The 21350-nt window shown below is 43.1% G+C and overlaps 1 protein-coding gene across 1 annotated transcript in view; it reads left to right on the top strand.

Moving 5' to 3' along the window:
- Positions 1-6754: 6754 nt before the first annotated feature.
- Positions 6755-21350, top strand: part of LOC128718774 (MOXD1 homolog 2-like) — a 52973-nt gene continuing 38377 nt past the window's right edge. Inside the window, exon 1 of the mRNA XM_053812391.1 lies at positions 6755-7048. Coding sequence (XP_053668366.1) covers positions 6755-7048 — 294 coding nt within the window. The remainder of the gene's footprint in view (positions 7049-21350) is intronic.

Below are 21350 nucleotides of genomic sequence, written 5' to 3'. Positions count from 1 at the left end.
ATCTGAGCGCGCCTACACAAACGAGTAGTCAATCCTTCCATTCCGTTTGTTTGGCTGCCGTAAGGCCAGGTTGGGGGGGGGGGGGGGGGGGGGGGGGGGGGTTTCTTTTTGGTCCGTGCTTCGCTTCGTACCCATTACATGTCTAACGCCTGAATGCTTCAACACGTGTGAGCGCGTGTGTCCTCGCCGTTTGGGTTCGAGTTGGAAATGGGACCGAAGAAGGGTTTTTTGGTGCCATTATTCACAACGTGAGATTTCACATAATTACATGCTTTATATAACGAGCGCCACCAGTGAGGCGAGGATTACAATATTCCATATTTGTCAGGCTATTCATTCATCCATCCAAGCGAATAGGGAGAACCACCAGCTGAAATGTCCTATCTAGACTACATCCTTAAACACTCTTCCCGTCTATTAATCCAGTCCCGTTTTAGTTGTCTGGACTGAGGGGTTTTTTTTTTAGATAACAACATTTCCACTGATTTCATTGTGATTATTGTAATGTTGTTTAATTTTGCCTCGTAATGGTTACACGCGCGCATCGCTATTCAACTCCCTCACTTTGCTGGTTTCGAAGTTCACTTCACTCAACCTCTTCTTGCCGTGGTCGAGTTCGTCCTCGGAGTCAAATTTTACGACCATTATGGAAAATAACCTCCCGGAGTGCGATGGGTGGAGCTGGTATGAAATTGATCTCATCTGCCGGGATGATTTGAGACGGAAGTGGACACATGGACGGGGATTTTGGTTACGTGTCCTGCAAAGCGGCGTATCTAGCAGATGGGCGAATGGGTGCAGTTGGACGGATGGCGAAGTTCAAAAGGATTTCGCTAGCCGCATAAAATAGGGTGGCGAACGAACGCTGGGCTAGGGTTAGCGCCGTTACTGACTCGCTGCTTGGGCGGTATTTGGACGATCTTTTGTAGTGAAGGAATAAATTGTGTTTGATGAGTTAAAACCAGTGTTAAAACCAGTGTTTCCATAATTTGCTTATGCTGTGGCTTTGAGGTTTTTTTTTAAAGTAGCTCAAAAGTAAGCGACCAGAAAATTTAATATATCATGAATGTGGACTGAACAAAACCAGTTCTTGTAAAGTCAGTAATTGGTTGTTTAAGTAAATAAAATTGTGAATTGTGCACAGTTTTATTTTCGTACGAGATATTGATATTAAATATATATTTTCATTTCTGTTTTATTTAAGTTCGAGTAATACTTTTGAGATATTTTAAATTACCTTTGCCAGAATAACGACACTGAGCAAATTCATGAGTCTCCTTTTGATAAGGCCGAGACAAAATTATCCACTGATTGCGTTCCGGGTTTTGCAAACCAAAACTTCGAGGGTTCCGAAAAGATGCACTGGATCATCATCAACATTCGCATCCATTAATAATATCGCTTCATCCTTTGTTTGGCTTTTGTGTCGAAAGAGATAACTTTAAAAAGGCTACAGTGTTTATACTGCGCACAGTTGCGCATTACAATGCATTCGCAAACAGCATTAAAAACAACGGAATGACTTATCTCGTAACACAATTGTGCGATTACCCTTGCGTGATTCGGTTCCCCCTGAAAAAGGGATATGTTGCAACGGTTTGTGCGATAAAGGGCACCCTCAAGCACCAGAACGCCCTTGCGGAAGAAGCAAAGTTGTAAAAATCTTTTCCACCTCCGTTCTGGAGTGTTTCTGAGTGTCGAAAAGTTCCTCCTTGGTTAGGTATGGAAAGTTTTGCCGGTACTCGCAACACTAGGAAATCGCAATCTCGAGTGGTCTGTAAAGTTTAAATTATTCTTTATTATCAACATATCGGAAAACTCATCGTCGAAAGTTCGATCTTACGGGTGAGGTAAAGTGATCGATTTTTTGCCCCATTCCTCCCTCTCCATAGTGGAGATTCTAGAACTCTGATAGATCTTCGTCGATACGGAAGTTGGAAAACTTTGTCCGTGAGGTTTTTGAGGTCAGGCCGCGGATCCGTTCCGGTTGGTTTGGCAGTATAGGAATCCTATCCGGACGGGGGCTACAAACTGCGCTTTTCTCCGTACAAGAATCTAGGAATCCTTTTACATCGGGCAAATCTTAACTTCGCTTTACGTGGTTATGCGCTTTCGTGTGTAAAGGGATTCGTTGGTACATGTATGCTTTTGAACTTTCTGGCCACTCGAAAATGCACGGTGAAAGTTTACCGGGTGCTGGGCACTCCTCCACTGCGGGCGGATTGTGAACGAATCTCTTCACCAGGGGGCCCTTGTGTACACATGGGGAGGGTTGGAAGGTTGCAGAGTGGTGATAAGAATGTTGGTGCTTCAAGCTCATCGCTGTCCGTTTTTCGATTTTCTTTTTCCTTATTGTGGTCGGTAAGGGCAGAAGGATATTGATTTTCCGTCCATTTCTCAAACTCATCGAACCCAACATCCTACAAGGTAGCGAACGGAGGCGAAATGTAAGAACGTTGGGAACATATTTTTAGTTTCGATGTTGGTTTTTTTTTGGGAAAACGAAACATAAAAACACTCACGAAAGAACGAAAATGCGGTACAGAATCTCTTCGTTAGGGTGAAGAAAACAAGTACCCGTTACGATAGCTAACCTTAAAAAAAAACCAGAACCATTGCACACGATGAAAGAAATACGAGGTGCTTCCAAAGAGGATCTGCCTCTTTTGTGAGAAGCAGCAAAAAAAAAAACAGTGCGGAGAAAGTACTGCTGCGGCGAAAAAGAACATCTGCTTGCCCTTCTGACGAGCAGGAAAACTCAGTACTTTGTTCCACGAAATGCGATTTCTGCAGTTTTCTTTTACCGCCTAGCTCCGAGAGCTCGGTTTTACTTGCTTGATTTTCCGGTTTTTCTTCCCACCTCCACGGCAGCTCGACGGAAAACATCAGGAACTTTGCGATTTTCACATCCACACCCGGTAGATACTTTCTTCGCTCGTTGGGGCGCTCGTCTTTTTCTTTTCTTTCTCCAATGAAGTCTCGCCTAATCGTTTCAGTGCAATTTTTGTCTGCCTGTGTTTGGGTGGGTGTGAGGTGGGTTTTTGGTGAAAGGTGCAGAGAAAATGCTCCACTGCTTTTTACGACTCATGGACGACAGATAGTAAGGTATGGGTGCAACAAAAATCGACAACTCCGAAAATTGCATCACGAACCACCACCCGAACTCCACCATCCCCTGACGAGTGCTGTAAAATTGTCAAAACGGCACGGTAATTGTTCGGAAAGATGTTTAATGCAATTATTTCATGATTACGATTCTCGGAATTCGGGAAATTTGCAGTTGCACCGTAGACGAGACCAGACCTGCTGGCACCAGAAGGTTTGGTGAACGCCTTTCGATGGGTTTCCTCTCCAGCTATGTACGGGGACTTTTTTTGTTGACAGTAGTGAAAGCACGAAGAACGTACAGCTAAAAAATAAAATGGTGTCTAGGGAAGAATTGGAACAGTGGAAATGCAAAAAAAGAAACGTCGCAAAACCGAACCTCCAGTTGAAGCTAGAGACGGACGATGCTGACATAAACAGTTCGCGAATCTTCCATCTGATCGGGTTTTTGGGGATTCGGGTTTCTTTTCGCTTTTTGCCACGGTTGTAGCTGCATGCCAAGCATCCACCAAAAACCGTCCCGACTTCACGATACATGATGGACTAGGCGCTCTGCCGGGGTCGCAAAGAAGCGGGAAATCTGCATGATGTAATAAATTTCCTTTTTCCCACCACAGCGCAACGGGAACGGTGGTCGAATGCCGAGCCAAGCACATTTATGGTCCGGGTTTTGCGGTTTGTTTAAGCTGGAAGGGAAACGCAAGATAAGGAAGGCAAACCGGAAAATCATAGCTCGTCGACTCCATCCTTGTCGCCAGCAATTGAGGGCGGTTTTTGGCGCTGCTGATTCTGATTCACATTTTCGGGCGGAATGTGGAAGAATTTCGCTTTTGACAAATGAAATGTGCAGTTGTCAGCGAATGTGTGTGTGTGTGAGTGTTGGAACGGATGCACTATTTTGTCGCACTTTTCCTTGATGATCCGTGAATGATGGTTGCTGGGAAGTGGTGCTGCTGCTGATGGGCTGTGCGCTGATAACGATGTTTATGTCCGGGTCACCCCGTCACGGCATCGTTCGTTCGCATCGGGCGGTTCCCTTTTGGTGGATTGCAAATTCGATTCGAACCGTTTTAAAGAGGGCAAGAACGAGAGCAGGCATTGATAAGAGTGGAAATAGGAAAGAACTCCCTGGAGGGTTGATTGCAAATTGTGTCGATGTAGTGAAAGATGCAGTCGGTACGTGATGCTGATGCTTGTACAGCAAATAGCGGTTCCTAATCGAAAATGCTACACTGCTCGGTGCCTCGTTGAGCTAAGTGCCATTACACATCTTCTCGGGCACATCAAAAGAACTTGGGCCCGAGAATGTCGTTTGCCAAGGAGTGCAATTTCGGTCACTATCGATCCACAATTCGTCACCGATCGCGCAAAAAGGGGGTCGCGTTCTTGCTGTTTGGTTGGAAAACCTCTCCGTTGTGCGGCCTATTTTATGCAATGTAGCTTTTTCTTTTTGTATGCGTAATGGGTGGTAGGGCACAATGTAATTGCAATTTGTTATTCATTCGCGTAAAAGCGTAGAAAGGAAGCGGTTAGTGGGTTTTTCTCGACCGGGTTGGAATTCAATTATGATGTGCGATAAGGTCGGAATAATTAATGTAAAGCAACGCGTTTTCTTTTTGTTGTGGATTGATTGTTTTTTCTACAACGACAATCGTCTTTCAAAAAAAAAGGGGTCGCGAAATGAAAACTTCTATTTCTCCCTACCGCTCGTTTTTGAGTTTTGCATCAAATCCGCCATCCAATTTGTAATTAAAGTAGAAACATACTATTGTACTTTAAGCTAATGTCATAAGTAATTTAAATAACTTTCTCTTCCTGTACAATAATTTCTACCAACAAAGTGTTCCAGCCACCTGAGCAAATATAATTCCTGTTTTAAAAAGGAGCATCCCAAACAATATCCTGGTCACGGCACCAAAAACCCAAAGTAGTAAAAAAAAACTCTCCCCAGGCTTTGTTCTTTCTACCTTCTTAAATTAATGCACAGAATGTACCTTTCAACGCATTAAACACATCTGGTGTCATCGATTGAACTCAGCTGCTGCTGTCGTAGCAGTTCTTACAAAGCAAAAAAGAAAGCCCACCGATTGGTGGGCCAATTTTCATACAAATATGTTGGAGCCCTTAAAATTCAAATATGCTGCCCGACTCGACGTCGTAACTTACCGCCAAAATGACACTTACTGTAGCCCACAGTTGTGGCGCCTAAGTGTGGGACAAGTATGCCAAAATGTGAAGCTTTCAATCACTTTCACGTAGAATATGAGAGCAGCGAGCGAGATTGAAATTGGGGCTATCTTAGCAACGGATCGTTCCTGCTGTTTTTGTTTTTAGCACTACCCTCTTGTATGTAAATATGTTTACGTTGACAGTCAGCCATACGATAACGGCGACAGTAGGTTAAGCGCGCTCCACGTGGGAAGACATTACCATGCTTCAGAGTCTCAGATGTCTGCGCGTGTTATCAAAGTGGGAAAAAACGGAACCCGCCTAAATGGGTGGTTATTAGCCAGACGAGTTTTCTCCCCGAACCCGGGGACACTCAGCAACCCGCCTTGACACGGTAATAGAGCCATCGGCAAACGAAGCATCTTGAAAGGAGCGTATCGAGTTGTGGAAATCGCTTTTCCATCCAGCGCTTTCGAGATATTCTTGAACCAAAAGGCAACATTACCATAATTATGATTTGATATTCTAATGATGATAATCGTGGTACACCAGCTTGCGAGTGTGGACGGGAGCGAATAGCTGCGATTTTTGGCAAATTTGCCGTCTAAAGCTGTTTATCGAATAATATGGCTGCATGTTTAGTCACTGCCGGAGTTGTGGCAGATGAAACGAATGGAGGACGCTGTTCAGACCACGTAAAGCTTCATGTTTCGATTTATCATCATCACCATCATGAGACGGTGGTTTCCAGCCCGACATGAAGCAATAACTTAGTTCCGTGTTTTTCTACATGGTCATCATTGTAATGGAATCGATACCGGCAGTACGGTTCAAGTGGGTATTGATTTTCAACCCGGCATACTAACGACGACAATCGTTCCGTGTAAAGGCGCTTAAAATTATCGATCAATTTACGGCACAAAAAGGGGAAGCCGTCTGTGCTCGACGAAAGGTTCCAAGGGTTTTGACATTTAAAACTGTCGTACGATGGAGTCAATTTTCATCCGCTCTCGGCGAGATGAAGAAAGCTGGCGTGGTCTTTTGTACCATATTGGCCGGTCGGAAACCGGGTATCATTTCCCGTCACGTGGAAGAACTTCATGGCACAATGATATCATCATTTCCCTCCTTAGGCGTACATAAACCGTGTCCGTAAGTCCTTTTTTGTTCGAAGCTTCGGTAAGTGGATTCTCTTGCCTGGAAGTGCAAAGCACGGTGGGAGTTATTTACTAATACGAATTATTTTTCTTCTCTATTTTCTCCGCTTCCACAGGTGCTTTGTAACCGGATGTGTGTTGAGTGTATGCAAGCGAGCCCCCTAGATGCGTGTTCGATCGGTGAGCAGGAGCGCGAGAGGTTCGTCCTCAGGGCAGTGAAAGATGCGAGATGCGAGAAAAGCGAGTGCTAAATGTGCGCATAAAGTGATCAGTGTAATCCTTGCCTAGAGGAGCATAAATTCAAGTTGTTTTGAGCGTTAAATATGTTACCTATAATGTGTATCGCACGGAGCGGGGTGTCCTTCCCGACGGTTGCATGTGCGGTGTTGGCGATGCTGGTGAGTGTCCTGTCGCTGGTGACGGGTGCCCACTGGGACCATGCAATCTTCCTGGACGACGACTATCGGCTGCTGTGGAGCATCACCGGCCAGGACATCACGTTCGAGGTACAGGTCCGTACCCACGGTTACGTTGGTTTGGGGTTTTCAAAGGACGGTACCATCTACGGTGCGGACATGGTCATCGGCTGGGTCGACCAGGGCCAGGTACACTTTCAGGTGAGTGCCAATCAATAAATCGACTGCCATACTAGGAATAATTGGACACTGGCGTTTCGCATCAAGGGAGTTATGTTACGTGATTAGCTAAATATGGTGTAGCGCAACCAAACCGAGCGAGAGGATCGGGCCATTCCAGGGGGATGGCAGAAATTTATTGAAACTAAACAAACGCCCCATTTTCAGGTCATTTCTACGCCGAAAAACCAGCAATACCTTTTTGTGTAAGGGAAAAGTCGTATAATTTTCCCATTTGCAGGCAGCACTCGGTTTGGTTTTTGTGCTTGCAAAATTAGACTCACAAACAAACATAACTGCTGCACACACATACTGGCACACCGAATCGAAAAAATGGGCAAGGAAAAAAAAACATTTTCCGGAAAATGCGCGACAAACCCGGCGTTGTTTTTCGTTGTGTTTTCACCCAATTCATTCGGAATAAGCGAAAAAAAAAATACAAGTTGTGGGCGTACTGTGACGACAAAGGAACGCCGTGAATCGGGGCACTCCCATTTTGGGTTTCCTCTAACTCCTATATTATTCCTGTGAAGCTTTGATTGCCTTTCCCAATATTTTATGTGGCGTTTGTATTCTCTTGGTGTAGTTCTTCTGTTATAAGGTAGACAACATAGGAGAGGTTTTGTTTTTGGGCCATTGCTGTCTGTATTATTGCTTGCAGGGAAAAAAACAATGCACAATGAAACTAGCATACCATGCTGTATCTTAGTCGTTCAAGAACAAGGGCTGTCTCAATCGAGCGGGTGAGGGAGGTTTGTCGTATTTAGAACGCATACATGGCACTCGAGGATGTTTCAGTAAACTTGAATGTTCTTTCTAGCGGGAAAAATGCATTGTGAGTTCAATTTTTGATATTTATGGTTTATATATTTACTTATTATTATCGAATTAAGTACATGATTTATTTACTCGTCCAACCCAAAATGAAGTAAATAAACAGTAAGCTAATTGGCAACATTCAAATGGCAGCAGTTTCATGTAGATTATTATTCACATAATAAGACATAAAGCGATTTGAAGCAAAGCTTAACAGAACCACCAAAACATCGTACGACCTAAACCAAACACCTGAGATGAGAACGAACGAACGCTCCGAACGTTCGAACGTGTCCAGGGACCATAAATTATTTACGGATCGTTTCATCGCGCCACTCGCCGACAGCCGAAACGGAACCACGGCTCATCAATCGGCCATGACTGCGGGGTTTGCAGAAAGTGTGTGATTTATCGATGAACCCCCGTTGCACACTGCAGGCCGGTGTAGTGGAACCTGCTGAAAGTTGCATCATTGTTAGTCTTTTATTTTACGGCATCACCAAGTCTTGCCACAATAAGGAAGTTGTACAAAATTAATTTTACGTTGATTTATTGTTTATTGCTTATTGTTTTTGACCGTGTAGAATGCTTTCGCTTCCAGAAGATGGTACTTTAATGTTGTTCTGACGAAGAGCTGTAGCGAGGTTTGAAGTTGCTGGAAAGAATGCGAACAAAGACAACTTCAATTAGATACATTTTAAGGTACAAAACCCTGGTGGGAGTTTTCAGCACAGGCTTAGGGTTGTCTTCTTGGGATCTAAGTACCACACACCAAGACATGTTGAGTTCTGTTTTGTTTGTCAGGAAAGAAAACTTCTTCCGACAGTGACGCATTTTCGGGGGAAAATTGCAATTTGAAAATGTCCGAAGGTGATAGCCGTCGGCTCGTTCCGAGCATCATAAACCTGTCGGGCTACATGGAAAAGGAAGGAAATGCTCGCAGTGAAACGCACATTTGTACCTCATTTCGTGAAAGCAAATCGTCCTTATCGTTCCTGTGCAGTGGCAGTACAAGTGCGCGTGCTATCTAATCTAAAGTTGTAGTACAATTGCCGGCAAGAGGGTGAGGCACTACAATGCTCGGCAAATTTCGACGTACTGTAAGCCATTTCGAGTGGGGAGCCGGTATATCTCTCGTCACGCCATTGCATGTTTGAGCCAATGAGATTTTACTATTAATAATTTACTTTTACGAGCTCACTACTACCACGTGGAACGCGGTAAGCTGTGCAGGCCGTTTCTGTCTGGCACGTATTGCTTTTCCCAGGCTTTACTAGCTCGGTTTTACTTGGTTGGGATGGAATTGCGTTTGCCTACGAAGTCCTTCCATTTGGATCTCCAAAACAAAGGAAGGCAAAAAAAACCCGCAGGAGCCAGAAGATTGAAGTAGTTCGACTCGGAGATGCAGATAAAATCATCAGACGAAATGGCGCATAAGAGTTGCAGGGGAGGCGGAAGGAAAAGTGTGTGTGTGAATCAAACCACGCAATCCACAATCGTTGGGAAAGGAACGCATAAAACCCCACCTTCCGACGCACGTGGATTGAGGCTAAAGGAAAACGGATATGGCACAATGTAAGGGCAAGACTTTTCTGAATCTTTCGCCCACGAACGAGCCACAAGCAGTGCTGCCGTGTTGTGTTGAGTGAAAGGCATCGCCATCGGTAACGCTTTATCGAGGATTCCAATTCTTTCTGCTGCCAAGGAAATCGTATCCATGTCCGTACGGCCGCCGCACACTGGCGGGAAAATAAGCGAGGGAAAATTAAATGCTCACTCTTTATCATCGCCCTCCGGCACCATTTCCACCAGGACTGGCAAGGTTTTCTGGTCGGATGGGTAGGATGAAGCTCGTTACCAAGTTATCAGCTTCTTATCGGGTACGGTCCGGGTGCCGAAATGGATCAGGCAAATGTCCGGCCTGATTCATCGATCCTCCATCCCTGCGTACTTCACTGGAATCGATTCGAGTCCGGGTGGTGGCGGAGAAAAGTTTGTAGACGTCGCTCGCAGTCGTGGGCAAGGTGCGCAAGCAGCCAACCGAATGGGGAGCGAAACGGAACAATCTAATTTTGGGTTGTTCTCGTCTGCACGACTCCACGGTAAGGAGTTCCAGTTGGCACAACCTTGTCAGGGGGAGAACGAAAAGAAATCATCAAACGGATGCAATAACACCACCAAATACAAGGCGTGGAATGTTGTAGTACTCTCGACACCTTGGGTTTTTATGTGTTTTGCGCACAATCAGATGTAGAAATGGATTATTAGAGTCACAAACGCAAATACATACCGATGAGCTATAAAAATTTATACCAGCCCAATTGCTTATTAATGCAGCCAAAGTGAAGGTGTTTCTACCATTTTCGCTGTATGTTGCTGAACCGATAGAATTAATTAAATTGCAAATGAAGAATTGAACCACAAGCACGTAAGAATTTTTTTTCGTTTTGTTGCTACCAGCTGGGTAGCTTTGTTGTTTTGCTATGTTCGGGAATGATAATTCGAGATAAAAAGGTCCATTGAGCTCGATAAGACTTCGATTCGCCTATCTTTAGCACCCATCTTAACGTTACTGAGATAAAAATGATTTTTTTTCGTTTGCTATTGTAATTTTGCTGTTATAAAAATTAAATTTCTGGTTGTGGTTATATTGCATATAAGCTGTATTTCGTCGTCCTTCATCTTATCGCCCTTAACAAACGAAAATAATAACAATGCTGGATTTTTTTCTTAGTTCCAAGATACAAATGGTTTGAAAGAGCTTACCCTTTTATGTTGAAAAAACGGTCTACTGATAAAACAACTCACAAAAACAACATCTAATCTAAGCCTACACGTGGATAAACCCCTTTTGGGAGCATCCTTTATTTCCCTATCCGATCTTCTGATGAATTCAATCACTTCCGATCAGATAAAGGCTCCGGGATCTGGAATTGGTTTTCTTGCAAACAATCTATCGGTATCGTTGCTCTTACAACAAAAAAAAACAACCTTCAACACTCTCTCTCGCTCCCTCTTTTCTTTTCCTGTGCAACCCATCCGTCCGGCAGCCTGCACGTGAATCGCTTCCCAAAAACACTCTGTTCTTAATGATCTAGAAATAATTTAATTTACGCTAAATTTATTCCACCAGCCAATTCAGCAAACTTCTGGCCGATAAGGTCGTCCTGCTGTCCGGCAACCGGGCACGAGGATGAGGAACACACATTTCCTGCAGCACATGGAATCGGTGCTTTTAGTTGCACTTTCACTTTGGTGTGCGAGCTCCACACAATCGGGGTACTGCAAGCTTGGCGAGCTGTAATTAAGAAGACCCCAGCGGAAAGGGGTCGGGAATCGGTCGCTGGTCGAACACTCTCCTCCCGGAAGCATCCAGTATTATCACGGGCGAATTTAGCTGGTTTAATGCGCTGGAAATGAGTTCTTAGCTGTCTCGAACAGGGAATTCCTTGTTTTTTTTTTTTCATTTAGATCGTAGTTTTTCCTCTTCTTTGCTGCTGCGGTGCTTACAGATATCGATCGACGTGTTTTGCCAGATTCGGAAGGTGTTTCCACATCCGGAAAACCCAAAATCACCTTTATCACCACCTTGGTCTTTGAGTAGCCACACACTACACCTGCCCCCGTTCGGTCGGGTGAATCGAAATTAATGAGGTTTTACTTATGGAGGTTGAGATTTATTGCTATCACGTGTTGGTAAGTGGCCGTGTGTATGCTCGCGATACGTTGTGTAGTAACATAACCATTGAGCATAATACTATCCGGAAAAATAACACTGACTGTTACTAAGATTTCGAGGTATACCTTTTTTACGATTTCGAATTCGATTACTGCACAACACCTGCACGTGAAACTGGAGAACTGGACGAATGAATGTGGAAGAGAAAAGAGAAGCGTTTGCCCGTTTTTGCTCTTCCTGCTTGGTAGGGGTGGGTCTACTCGGACAGGATATTCGTTTTCGGAAATTAAGCTGTTTTATTTCGCCGCTCGAAACGGGGTTATTTATTGATGGTGGCGATAACTACCACCCTCCCTACAAGCGTACCCCGTGTTCGGGAAAATCGGTTCGCAGTAGATTAAAAAACAACCGTAAACCGTGATGGTGGATATATGTTTTTTTCTCTCTCTTCATTTTATCCATTTATCCATTTGGATGATCTCTTAGTTTGATTGCATCTAAATGGCGTATAAATTAAATAGGCGAGAAGGTGTCCAAGTGTGTGTGTGTGTGTTTGGGAAATATAAAATGAGCTTAAATTATACCGGGGAAACTTACAAAAAAAAAATTAAAGGATTCACTCGTTGTCGCCTTTGTGGGGCTGCTATCTGATGGGAAAATAATTGAACGAGAAAGAAGGAGCCATGAAATAGCCAACAGAGGATTATCATTTCACACTGGCTTTTACCTTTGGAGCGTATTTTCATCGTTGGCACGTGTTGGGTTGGGAGGAAAATGCCCCCTCGCCAATATCCTGGCATTACCAATCTATCAAGTTACATTATTTTCCTTTTTAATGTGCCAAGTGTCAGAAGCAATATGAAGATGGTAATGACATACAGGGAAAGTAAGACGTATCGTTAAAGGAACTCTTAGTTCCGCAGTCGTTTAGAAGTGGGAGTGTAGACGAACGAAAACAAAAGTCGATTTCCATTGCATCCCTAGTACGTTAGAAAAGGGGAAAATGCTGCAAAACCTTCACTAGAAAAGAGAAAAGAGTAGATTTTCCGATTTTCATTTCCAATCTGCTTGATGTCTTTTTTGTTGATCTGTGCAAAAAAAAGAAAACAACGACATTATCCTGCCCTTACCGTTTGTCTAATTTATGATCGGCACATGACAGCAAGGGGATAAAAGAACGAAACCGAACCACCCTCGCGGTACGACGAAAACATAAATATTTTCAATTTTCACGCCATAATTCGGCATTCGATGCGGGAGAGCGGGATCAAATCGTGTGCGTGTGCGCGCGATCAGTAAAGTCGGCAAAAACTTTGAACAGCTGGGACGTGCAGGGCGGGGAACAATTTCGTCTTAGTTTTGTCACTCTGTACGGAATACGCAAAACACGCGCAATCTTGCCACGTCGAAAGTCATTTACATAAACAATTTCAGAACCGAATCAGCGTCCGATAAATCCGATAAGCTGTTGCGTGCCCATTCTGCTGCTGGCAATGGGGCAAGCAACTTTAGAAAGAAAAGTCGTTCGTGGCTTACGGAGATTTTGCAGCGAGTTGGAAATGAGGGTTGGGTTTAAAGATATTTTTTAATGTTAGAATATGTGAAAGCTGTTGTAAAGTAATACAGTCGCCATATTATAGTGGATTCGTTTCTAATCGTGTAGTATTTGGTTTACAGCGCATAATTTTATATTAATTTACCTTTTAGCATAAACGCTCTTTAATTCATTTGATTTTTCAAAACGATTTTATTATCAACTTCTTTGATGTTTTTTTTTATCACCCCCGCGTATTACATTCCAAAAAATCCACCATGTAAACAATAGTAGAGGAAAGTATTTGCTTTTCCCAGATAAAATTTCATTTGTCAACGAATTCTTCCTTTGAAACCAAAAAATAAAAAATATTATTTCTTAACATTGCACAGGTCCGACGATTGTTTCTAAGGAAACATCGTTCTAGCTTTTCGTACAGTAAAAAGTGCAACAAAAAGCATCGAGTACTCCTACATCTTAAACTTTCCACAGCGAAACCATTTGCTTCGGTTGCGGGTCAATGGAAACACCTTTCTCGAAACCTTTCGTTGCAAACCGTTTGATTCTGGGTGGTTCTACCAATTGCACCGGAAAAAGGAAAGGAAAATTCTAACGAATCCAATACCCAACAGTAATCAGATCGGATGGTTGCAAGAGTGAACAAAAAATCAACAACAACACACAACAAGGCGCAAAGCTTCCTTACTTTGCTACAGAATTGTCTTATAAATTGTAACGAACCCCATCAATCAAATGACCCGGTCCCAAGCCTGTTTGGAGGTGGTAGCCTTAGCTTAGCCTCCATACCGGCTGCTGACACTGTGGACAGTAACGTTCCGTGTGTTTTGCGTGAAATGTCGTTTTCCTTGAAGGAGTGAGAAAAGATTTTCCATTTCATGGATCGTTTGCGTTTGGCGTAGCGATACGATTTTTGAGCATCGTTCATTTTACGGTGTAGAAGATGGCTGTTGTTTTTATTTCGTTGCCTTCCTGAAGCTGCGTTGGAGGAAAGCATTTTCCATGGGAAGCACCATTAAAATTGAACTGACACGTTTTAAGCAGAGATACTCGAGGAGAGCAAAACAGAAGCAGCACGTAATGAAATGGTGGCCTCTTGAAGTGGTACGATGAGTTTGTCCCAAGAATAGGTGCGATTACAGGTAACTGGGGAGACTTTAGGCATGTTGTTGTGCGCTTCTAGGGAAGGTTTTGCTTTCGGCTTTATTAATTGAGTGCTACTTCTGGGGAAAAATGGCTCAATCGATAGGACGCACCGAGAAGATCTTTTCATCTCAATCCCATCTCTCGCTCCCATACGCTCACACACATGGACTGTCGTCAAAATGATGGATGAATGTGCTTTTGATTAAGATACTTCTTCACTCGACAGTGAGTGGAAATGCCACTGACAGGATGTGTGGAGAATGATACGATGTGCAGTGTTGTTGGAAAAATAGGATACATAAAACAAGAGGACATCCTCATGTGTTGCTTGTTGCGTAACGATGGTGTCTGGAATGGAGATAGGCATGAACGATCCATTCGGAGAATGCCAAACAACGACAATCTGAATGCCTGAAAAGATTCGTTTCTAGAGTAATTTGCTAGAACTGTTGTGCTGAAGTTAAAATCTTGCTCAAATTATATAAATTATTATTATATATTCATGATTTTAGCTTCAACTACACAATATATTGTTATTATTTCCTTCACACGAATCCAAGATGAATGATTTCTCCAATAACGCTCTTATGAAACTTACAAAAAACGTTCGATTTTTGCTCAAACTGCTTGCTAAAACAAACCCCAGAAAAAGAAACATTGTGTTCTACATCTCCACTAATGATTTACAGTGGGCCGGATTCTGTCCCACCTGCAACAAATGGCACACTTCCAAACATAAAGCAATCGTGTGACTAGGGAACAGGGAAAAAAGCCAACATAAGATCGTTTGCCACAAAAGCGACACCGTTCCGTGCGATAGCCGAAACTTCAGCGGCGAAAACATACGAAAACAAAGCAAAACATAAATTTCCACGTTAGTTTTATTACATTCCACCTGCCAAAGCAAGAAAAAGGGAAAACCCATTCTTGCAATGCTCACGGCTTAGGCTAGCAAAATGGCTCATCCTTGAATTTTCCGAACGGCGGAGTCGGTGGAAAAACGCGTGCTAGAAAATGAGTTCTCCCGTTTCCAGGTGAGTTTGGATTTGAAGTGCCAAGCGTGGAGATTTTTTTTTGTTCTTTGCACCCAAAAAACGGGTAGAAACCAGATTCGGCGACATCAGGAAGTGAGAAAACTCGTTAGCCTGTTATGCTTTCCTTTTTTTTGTTGTTGTGGGAAAACTGGGACAGGACAGGTGCTTTTCCGAGTGGAAGAAAGCTAACATGAAGAAAACCCCTTTTTCTCTACAGCGTTGTGTTGTGCTAACACATCGCCGTCGTAAAGCTTTGTGTATTCGAGCGCAGGCAGTGTAAGGCATGGAACACAAGCTTGAACAAGGAAAAACCCATTCAAGGGAAAACGATACATCCAATGATGCGTGTCTTCTGTTTGAGGGTTCGATCTTTCTACTAAAAGTAGCCCAACCTCCTGATGGAGACAACGTATGCTCGAAGTAGCGTAGCGTGGGTGTCCCTATCTTTTCAAGGTCCTTTAAAAAAGCACACATACATCCGTAAATAATGTGCTGTTTATTGATTTTATATTATGTACAACGTACATAATTTCTCACATTTTCCACCCGGATGGGATGGGTTCATAAGCTTTTCTTCATGAGCGTTGGATGTTTGCTCTCCCACCTTTAATGGGAAAATTGTCGTCCGAGAAAGCTTACAAATCAGTTAATGGAAAACCTTGATTTCCATTTTCACGTTCGTTTGGCGATGGTGATGTTTGAATACATTTTGGTGCCGTTCTTTTCGAAAAGGTTTGTCCATTGCAATCGATTTTCAAGCAAACAATAAGGACGGAAGCAATATCTGATGGTGGTAAACTTTTGCCCATTTCTGCTGTACTGCACCGTCCACTGTTGAGTTTTATCTCGGTATTTTCCATTTTCCTCGCAAAATCCTTTTCACACGATAAGCGATTCCCAATAGCGGATTACGCCACTAGCAATAAATTAATTACATTGCCCTTTTGCTGCCATGACTGCTTTTTCCTCTGGACGTGGAGCTAAAAAAAAAAGCTTAAGTCCATTTTTCCCGATAGTGCCATTTCCACCACGGTATCGTGTTGGAGTTAAGTTCCCGGGTGACATATTTATCATTGGAAATTATTAAATTTACTTCTGCATTGTAGAGAAAAATGTATTTTTGTTTCCGCCATTACCGTGTGCAGGATGTTCGAGTAAACTTGTTGGACTAAAGCTCACTCTCGTTGCTGTACAATGCCACAGGAAAGGTTCATTCTGGAAGCTCGATTTTGTGGTACACCATTAAAAAAAAACACATCCCATTCTCTCACTTCTCGTTGGGTTATCTAGCATCGGATATATCCGCACGGTCATTTGGGACTCCCAAAACGTAATGCCCAAATGCGTTATATATCCGTTGCCGTCGATAAATGCGGAAATGGTTGTTTCCCGATGAAGCTTTAAACCCATATCAGATTTTGCTGCTCTATTATTTCCGATAGCACACAAGGGCGGTAAATTTTTATTATGCAGCGCCCAAAGTTGCCCATTGTGAATTGCAATTTCGAGAAAAAGGTCACTATTTTATCGCATAAATCTTCATTACTAGCGCCATCACGAGTTTTGTTAGAAGTGTCGTCATTAGTAGCGATGAATGTAAATCCTTATATTCTTAGAATATGTTAAATATTCTAAAACGATTCCAACAAAGTACGATTATTCCTATATATTATATATATTATATATTATATTATACGATTGGAAAACGATTCCAACAAAGTACGATTATTCCTTCATTGTTACATAAGGCTTCATTCGAGCAGTACATAGGATCAGAATTTATGAACCACCTTCAGAAAAATGAATGTTTACAGGAGGGCAAACACTTCCTTGCTGGTAACATTTTTCACCCTCACATGCTCATTGAAGTGAAATGTTTGTTGAGTTAAAATAATTACCCACCTACGGAGGTCCGTTGCTCCTTTCCACGAAGAAACATATTTCCATTAGCATAAAAGCAACCGCTACCGGAACAGAAATGGGAGAAAAACCGGATGTCCATTTTCAGTCAAACGTACCATTTCCGGTCCTTAGCATACATACAAGCCAAACAAGTGGAGCCGCAATGGAATGGGCGAAGAACAGCTCATTTGCACGAGGGTAAGAAAACATCGGCTACATAAACACATAATAAACACAGCCGGTGGTAAATACGTCGCATCTTCGAAGGTTAAATTCGTCATCATTCATCACCACGCACCGGTGGATTAATCACTCCGAAACAGAAACCAGTTCTCAGCACCAATAATCAAATGCGAAACGGATCGAAATAAATCTTCCGCGCGGAATTGGGCATCCCCACCACGACTCAAATGAATCAATCGCGTACACAGGAAATCGTTGGCGTGTCTCGAACGCGGAACATCGATCGATTGATTCATGTGCGTTTCAGCCCCGTGTTGGGGTTGATTCGTCGAAGATTTATTGAGGAACACCAGCGTTCGCAGGAGGTTTTACATTTTGTTTGAAAAGCTTTTATTGTAACACGTATCCGACCGAAGCATGATGTCACGCGGAGCCAACAGGAGTAGAGTGAGAATTTCATCACTTCGCTTTCGGGTGCGTTGTTAGTCAGGATTTGTTAAAGAAAGCTATCCGGCCCCGTTGGAGGTCCTCCAGTGTTTGTTTGCTGCTCGCGCGAGAATGTGCACCCGGAATTGGAAAACTTTTCAACAAATCGATCTACATCATCATCATCATCATCAACAACACGAGGCACGGTATTGGAATATAGAATAAAGCAAACGATGTTTTCCCATCGATGTCAGGAGCATCAAAGGCTGAGTCATGGCCAATAATCTGGAACCTTTTTTTTTTTTGTTGGGAGCCTCTACAAATAGAAGGGAAGATGAAGAAAGGTGGCCCGGGTGTTCCAAATGCTTGCCCAGGTCATCTGGAGGCTGTAGCTGCCGCCTTTGAATGATAAATTAGTAGGTCATATAACCTTTCTCCCCCACGTTTCCCCAGTGAACCGGTGACGATGCAAGAAGTCATCCCTTGGTCCGGGCCCGGAAAAATTGGCTGCCGGGGTCGGAAATACCTGCGATTTCCATCCGGACATCGTGCCGGTAACGGACGCTTGTTGAATAGGTACGATGTACAGTGTTTCCTTTGGGTTCTCCTATATGAATACTAAACAAGCGCAGCGAATAAACTACTAACGTAGTAAAACGAAGCGAAAAAAAACATGAAAAGCTCACCGAAAGCTCGCGTAAAGGCGAAATATCATCTCCTGTGCAAATTCGATCACAGCGTGATAGGAGCGAAAACTTATCTGAAAGAAAATTCTGACAGGAAAACTCTAGAAATATTTGCTTTAAATTATTAAAATTATTTTTCTCCTTTTCCATCAGGTTTTTATATTAAAAAGGCCCTGTAGGTAAAAGGAAAGTGGGTAGAAAGTGAATGCGAAGAGAGTTATAAAATACTTGGCGCAGGTTTGGGACCGCGTGGGTAGCGGCAATTTAACGAATTGCTACCGAAAATGTTATCAATCTAAGAAACGTAGCAGAAGGTGCTGGACGTTCTCTGCGTGAAAACCCGACCTTTTCGCCATTTTACCTACCAAGGTGGGTATGAAAAGCTGTTTCCAACGCGAAGCTGCGTGAAGTCTAAAATATGAGCTGGAATATTTTGATCGCAAAACTACAACTTCCACAAATTGGGTCGACGAGAAGAGCGTGGACAGTGTGTGTTTTATTTATATTTTCGAATAGATTTCTTCTCTTGAAGTTCAATTTTTAATTGAAGATTTCCTAGGAACTGTTTTCTATTTACAGAAATGCCACAGAGTTCCGTGTCGTTGAATAGAAATGAAAAAGTTCAAAGGAATCAATTCCTATAAGACTTCCCATTCATGTGGTCTTTCCGGTTTTGATTGTAATAGATTTCGGGTAATTAGGTATTTCCTACACCGTGAAACACCTGCTGACACAGTCGATGCAGCACTATTAGTACTTGTGAGCTATGCAAGGAGGAAGTAGCACTGCTCTCTAATCGTGTGACTAGTTTTCAATATTTTTGCATTTTGGTTTATTTATTCTCTTCAACAAAATGCAATTATAATGACCGGGAAAAGGCATTTTAGTAGGAGGAAATGACCACTAGGTCAAGACTTAGCTCGACAATACGGCCTAGACCATCATTCATTAAAATACATAATTAATATAATAAAAGATTCACACAAATTCTTGATGTGCAAACGTTTAAAAACGATCGAAAAGCAGCAATTCATCCATCGTAATACTTTTACAACAATCACCATTGCATGGGACATGGGAAAAGCAGTCGCTTTTTAATTTCACCTGCAAAATTCCTTAAAGTTACATTCAACAGTTTCCTGGAAAAAGAGATAAACTACGATATCCTCCTGCCACCGGAAGGGATACGGTCGGCTACGTGACAATCCGGACTAACGAGATATGAAAGCTACTAAAGCAACTGACCCTGCATTCTTCCACCTCGGCGAGCAAACCGGCGTGATACGGCGCAATCAACGGAGAATGATTTTACATTATAAATATTAAAAGTTGGGTTGTAAAGTTTCAACCCACCCTTTGGTTTGGGGTTGATCGCAAAACCCTACAAGACTGTACCGAGACTCGTCCCAAACCCGGGAGCATGACCATGGTGTGTGTCGCAAAGAAAAATGCGGGAAAGATTTCTTGACCCTTGTCAGGACTTTAGTCGGTCATCCCTTGGGATGATGGTGGCAGAATGTAGGTCACGCTGGGAAATGGGAGTAGCTTAATTAGTAGCTTGTCTGGTTACGTTTCGCTCACCAATAGGATTGGAAAAAGGGGGATGATACCGAGATGCAGCCGTGCATTAATTATACCCAGCTGCAGCCGGCCGGTGTTCCCGGTGTTCGAAGCTTAAGCCGTCTTATGTAAACTGTCAAAAACGCTTCCTTCACTGTAACCGATCGCATCAGGTGCATACACTGCTGTGGAGGCTCAGGTGTACAGTGAGCCTTCCGTTGGGGGTTAATGGTGGTCCCTCATACATGTATGGGTTTGTTTTGGCAGGGAAGAGCAAAAGCATCCACCGGGAGGTAAATGTTTGTGCACCGTAGTCGATAATTGGCTTCTGAAGCTGCTGCTGCCGTTGGTGCTCCGTTTATGGTCAACGAAGGGTACGGTCTCGTTACAAGGTAAACCATCCCAATCTCCCCATTGTTTGCATCGCACAATACGCTCCCGGTGCGCTTCGAAGATCGTTGAAGGGGTCCAGTACCAGTGGTTGCATAATTAGAGCGATCGGACTCTTTCGTTTTTTTTTTTTTATGTGCCGCAGTCCCGCAGCACAACGAGACGTCGCGTTCGTGGAGCGGATAAAACGAGGATATTTTATTATTACGCCATAATATCGAGTCAGAATGGGAAGGGATTGCTTCTGGAAGCGCAACGCACAATTACGGTGCAATTTGTAAGACGAGCGCTGCTTCTGCTGTTGGTTGGCCTGGCGAAGCCAACGTGGAGGCAAAAATTCATTACTGGTCGGTAATTGCAAGTGCATCGCAACTAAAATATGGGTACATTCTGAGGAAGTGGATAATCAGCGGGCACTCGTGCATGGGGGCCGTTCCGATACACCTGTCATAAGGCCTTTGATAATGTAAGATGATAAAGACGCGTATTGGCGCAGGCAGTGGTCAAATATTTGTGTACATCAATGTTGGGTACCTCTGTTGCGCTCCCGTCGGTGCTATCTTTCATCGTTGGTTGATAGTTCTAATGGGACGTCTTCACGCGCTTATAGTTTGTTTTCGCTCTTCATTTAAGTCATAAGGTGGCAGATAAACGAATGGTTTTAATTTGATTCAAATTTATGAGGAATTGTAAATGAAGATTGCTCCGAAGAATTAGATAAATTCCATCTAAAGGATGTGTTGATTGAGCGCATTTTTCAGTTAAAATGGCCCGTTGGAAAATTGCTTTTGTTGCTTTTTTAAACTTTGTTTAACGTTCAAAATACGAAGCGGTTTATAATTTAACGACTAACCTAAAATAATCAAGCACTGAGGCCGATAGTGTTTGTTATGTGTGGATTAAAATC

This window comes from Anopheles marshallii, chromosome 2 (genome assembly GCF_943734725.1).
Source record: "Anopheles marshallii chromosome 2, idAnoMarsDA_429_01, whole genome shotgun sequence".
NCBI lineage: Eukaryota > Metazoa > Arthropoda > Insecta > Diptera > Culicidae > Anopheles > Anopheles marshallii.
Note: the sequence above shows the minus strand (reverse complement) of the source record. Positions and strands in the feature narration are given on the sequence as shown.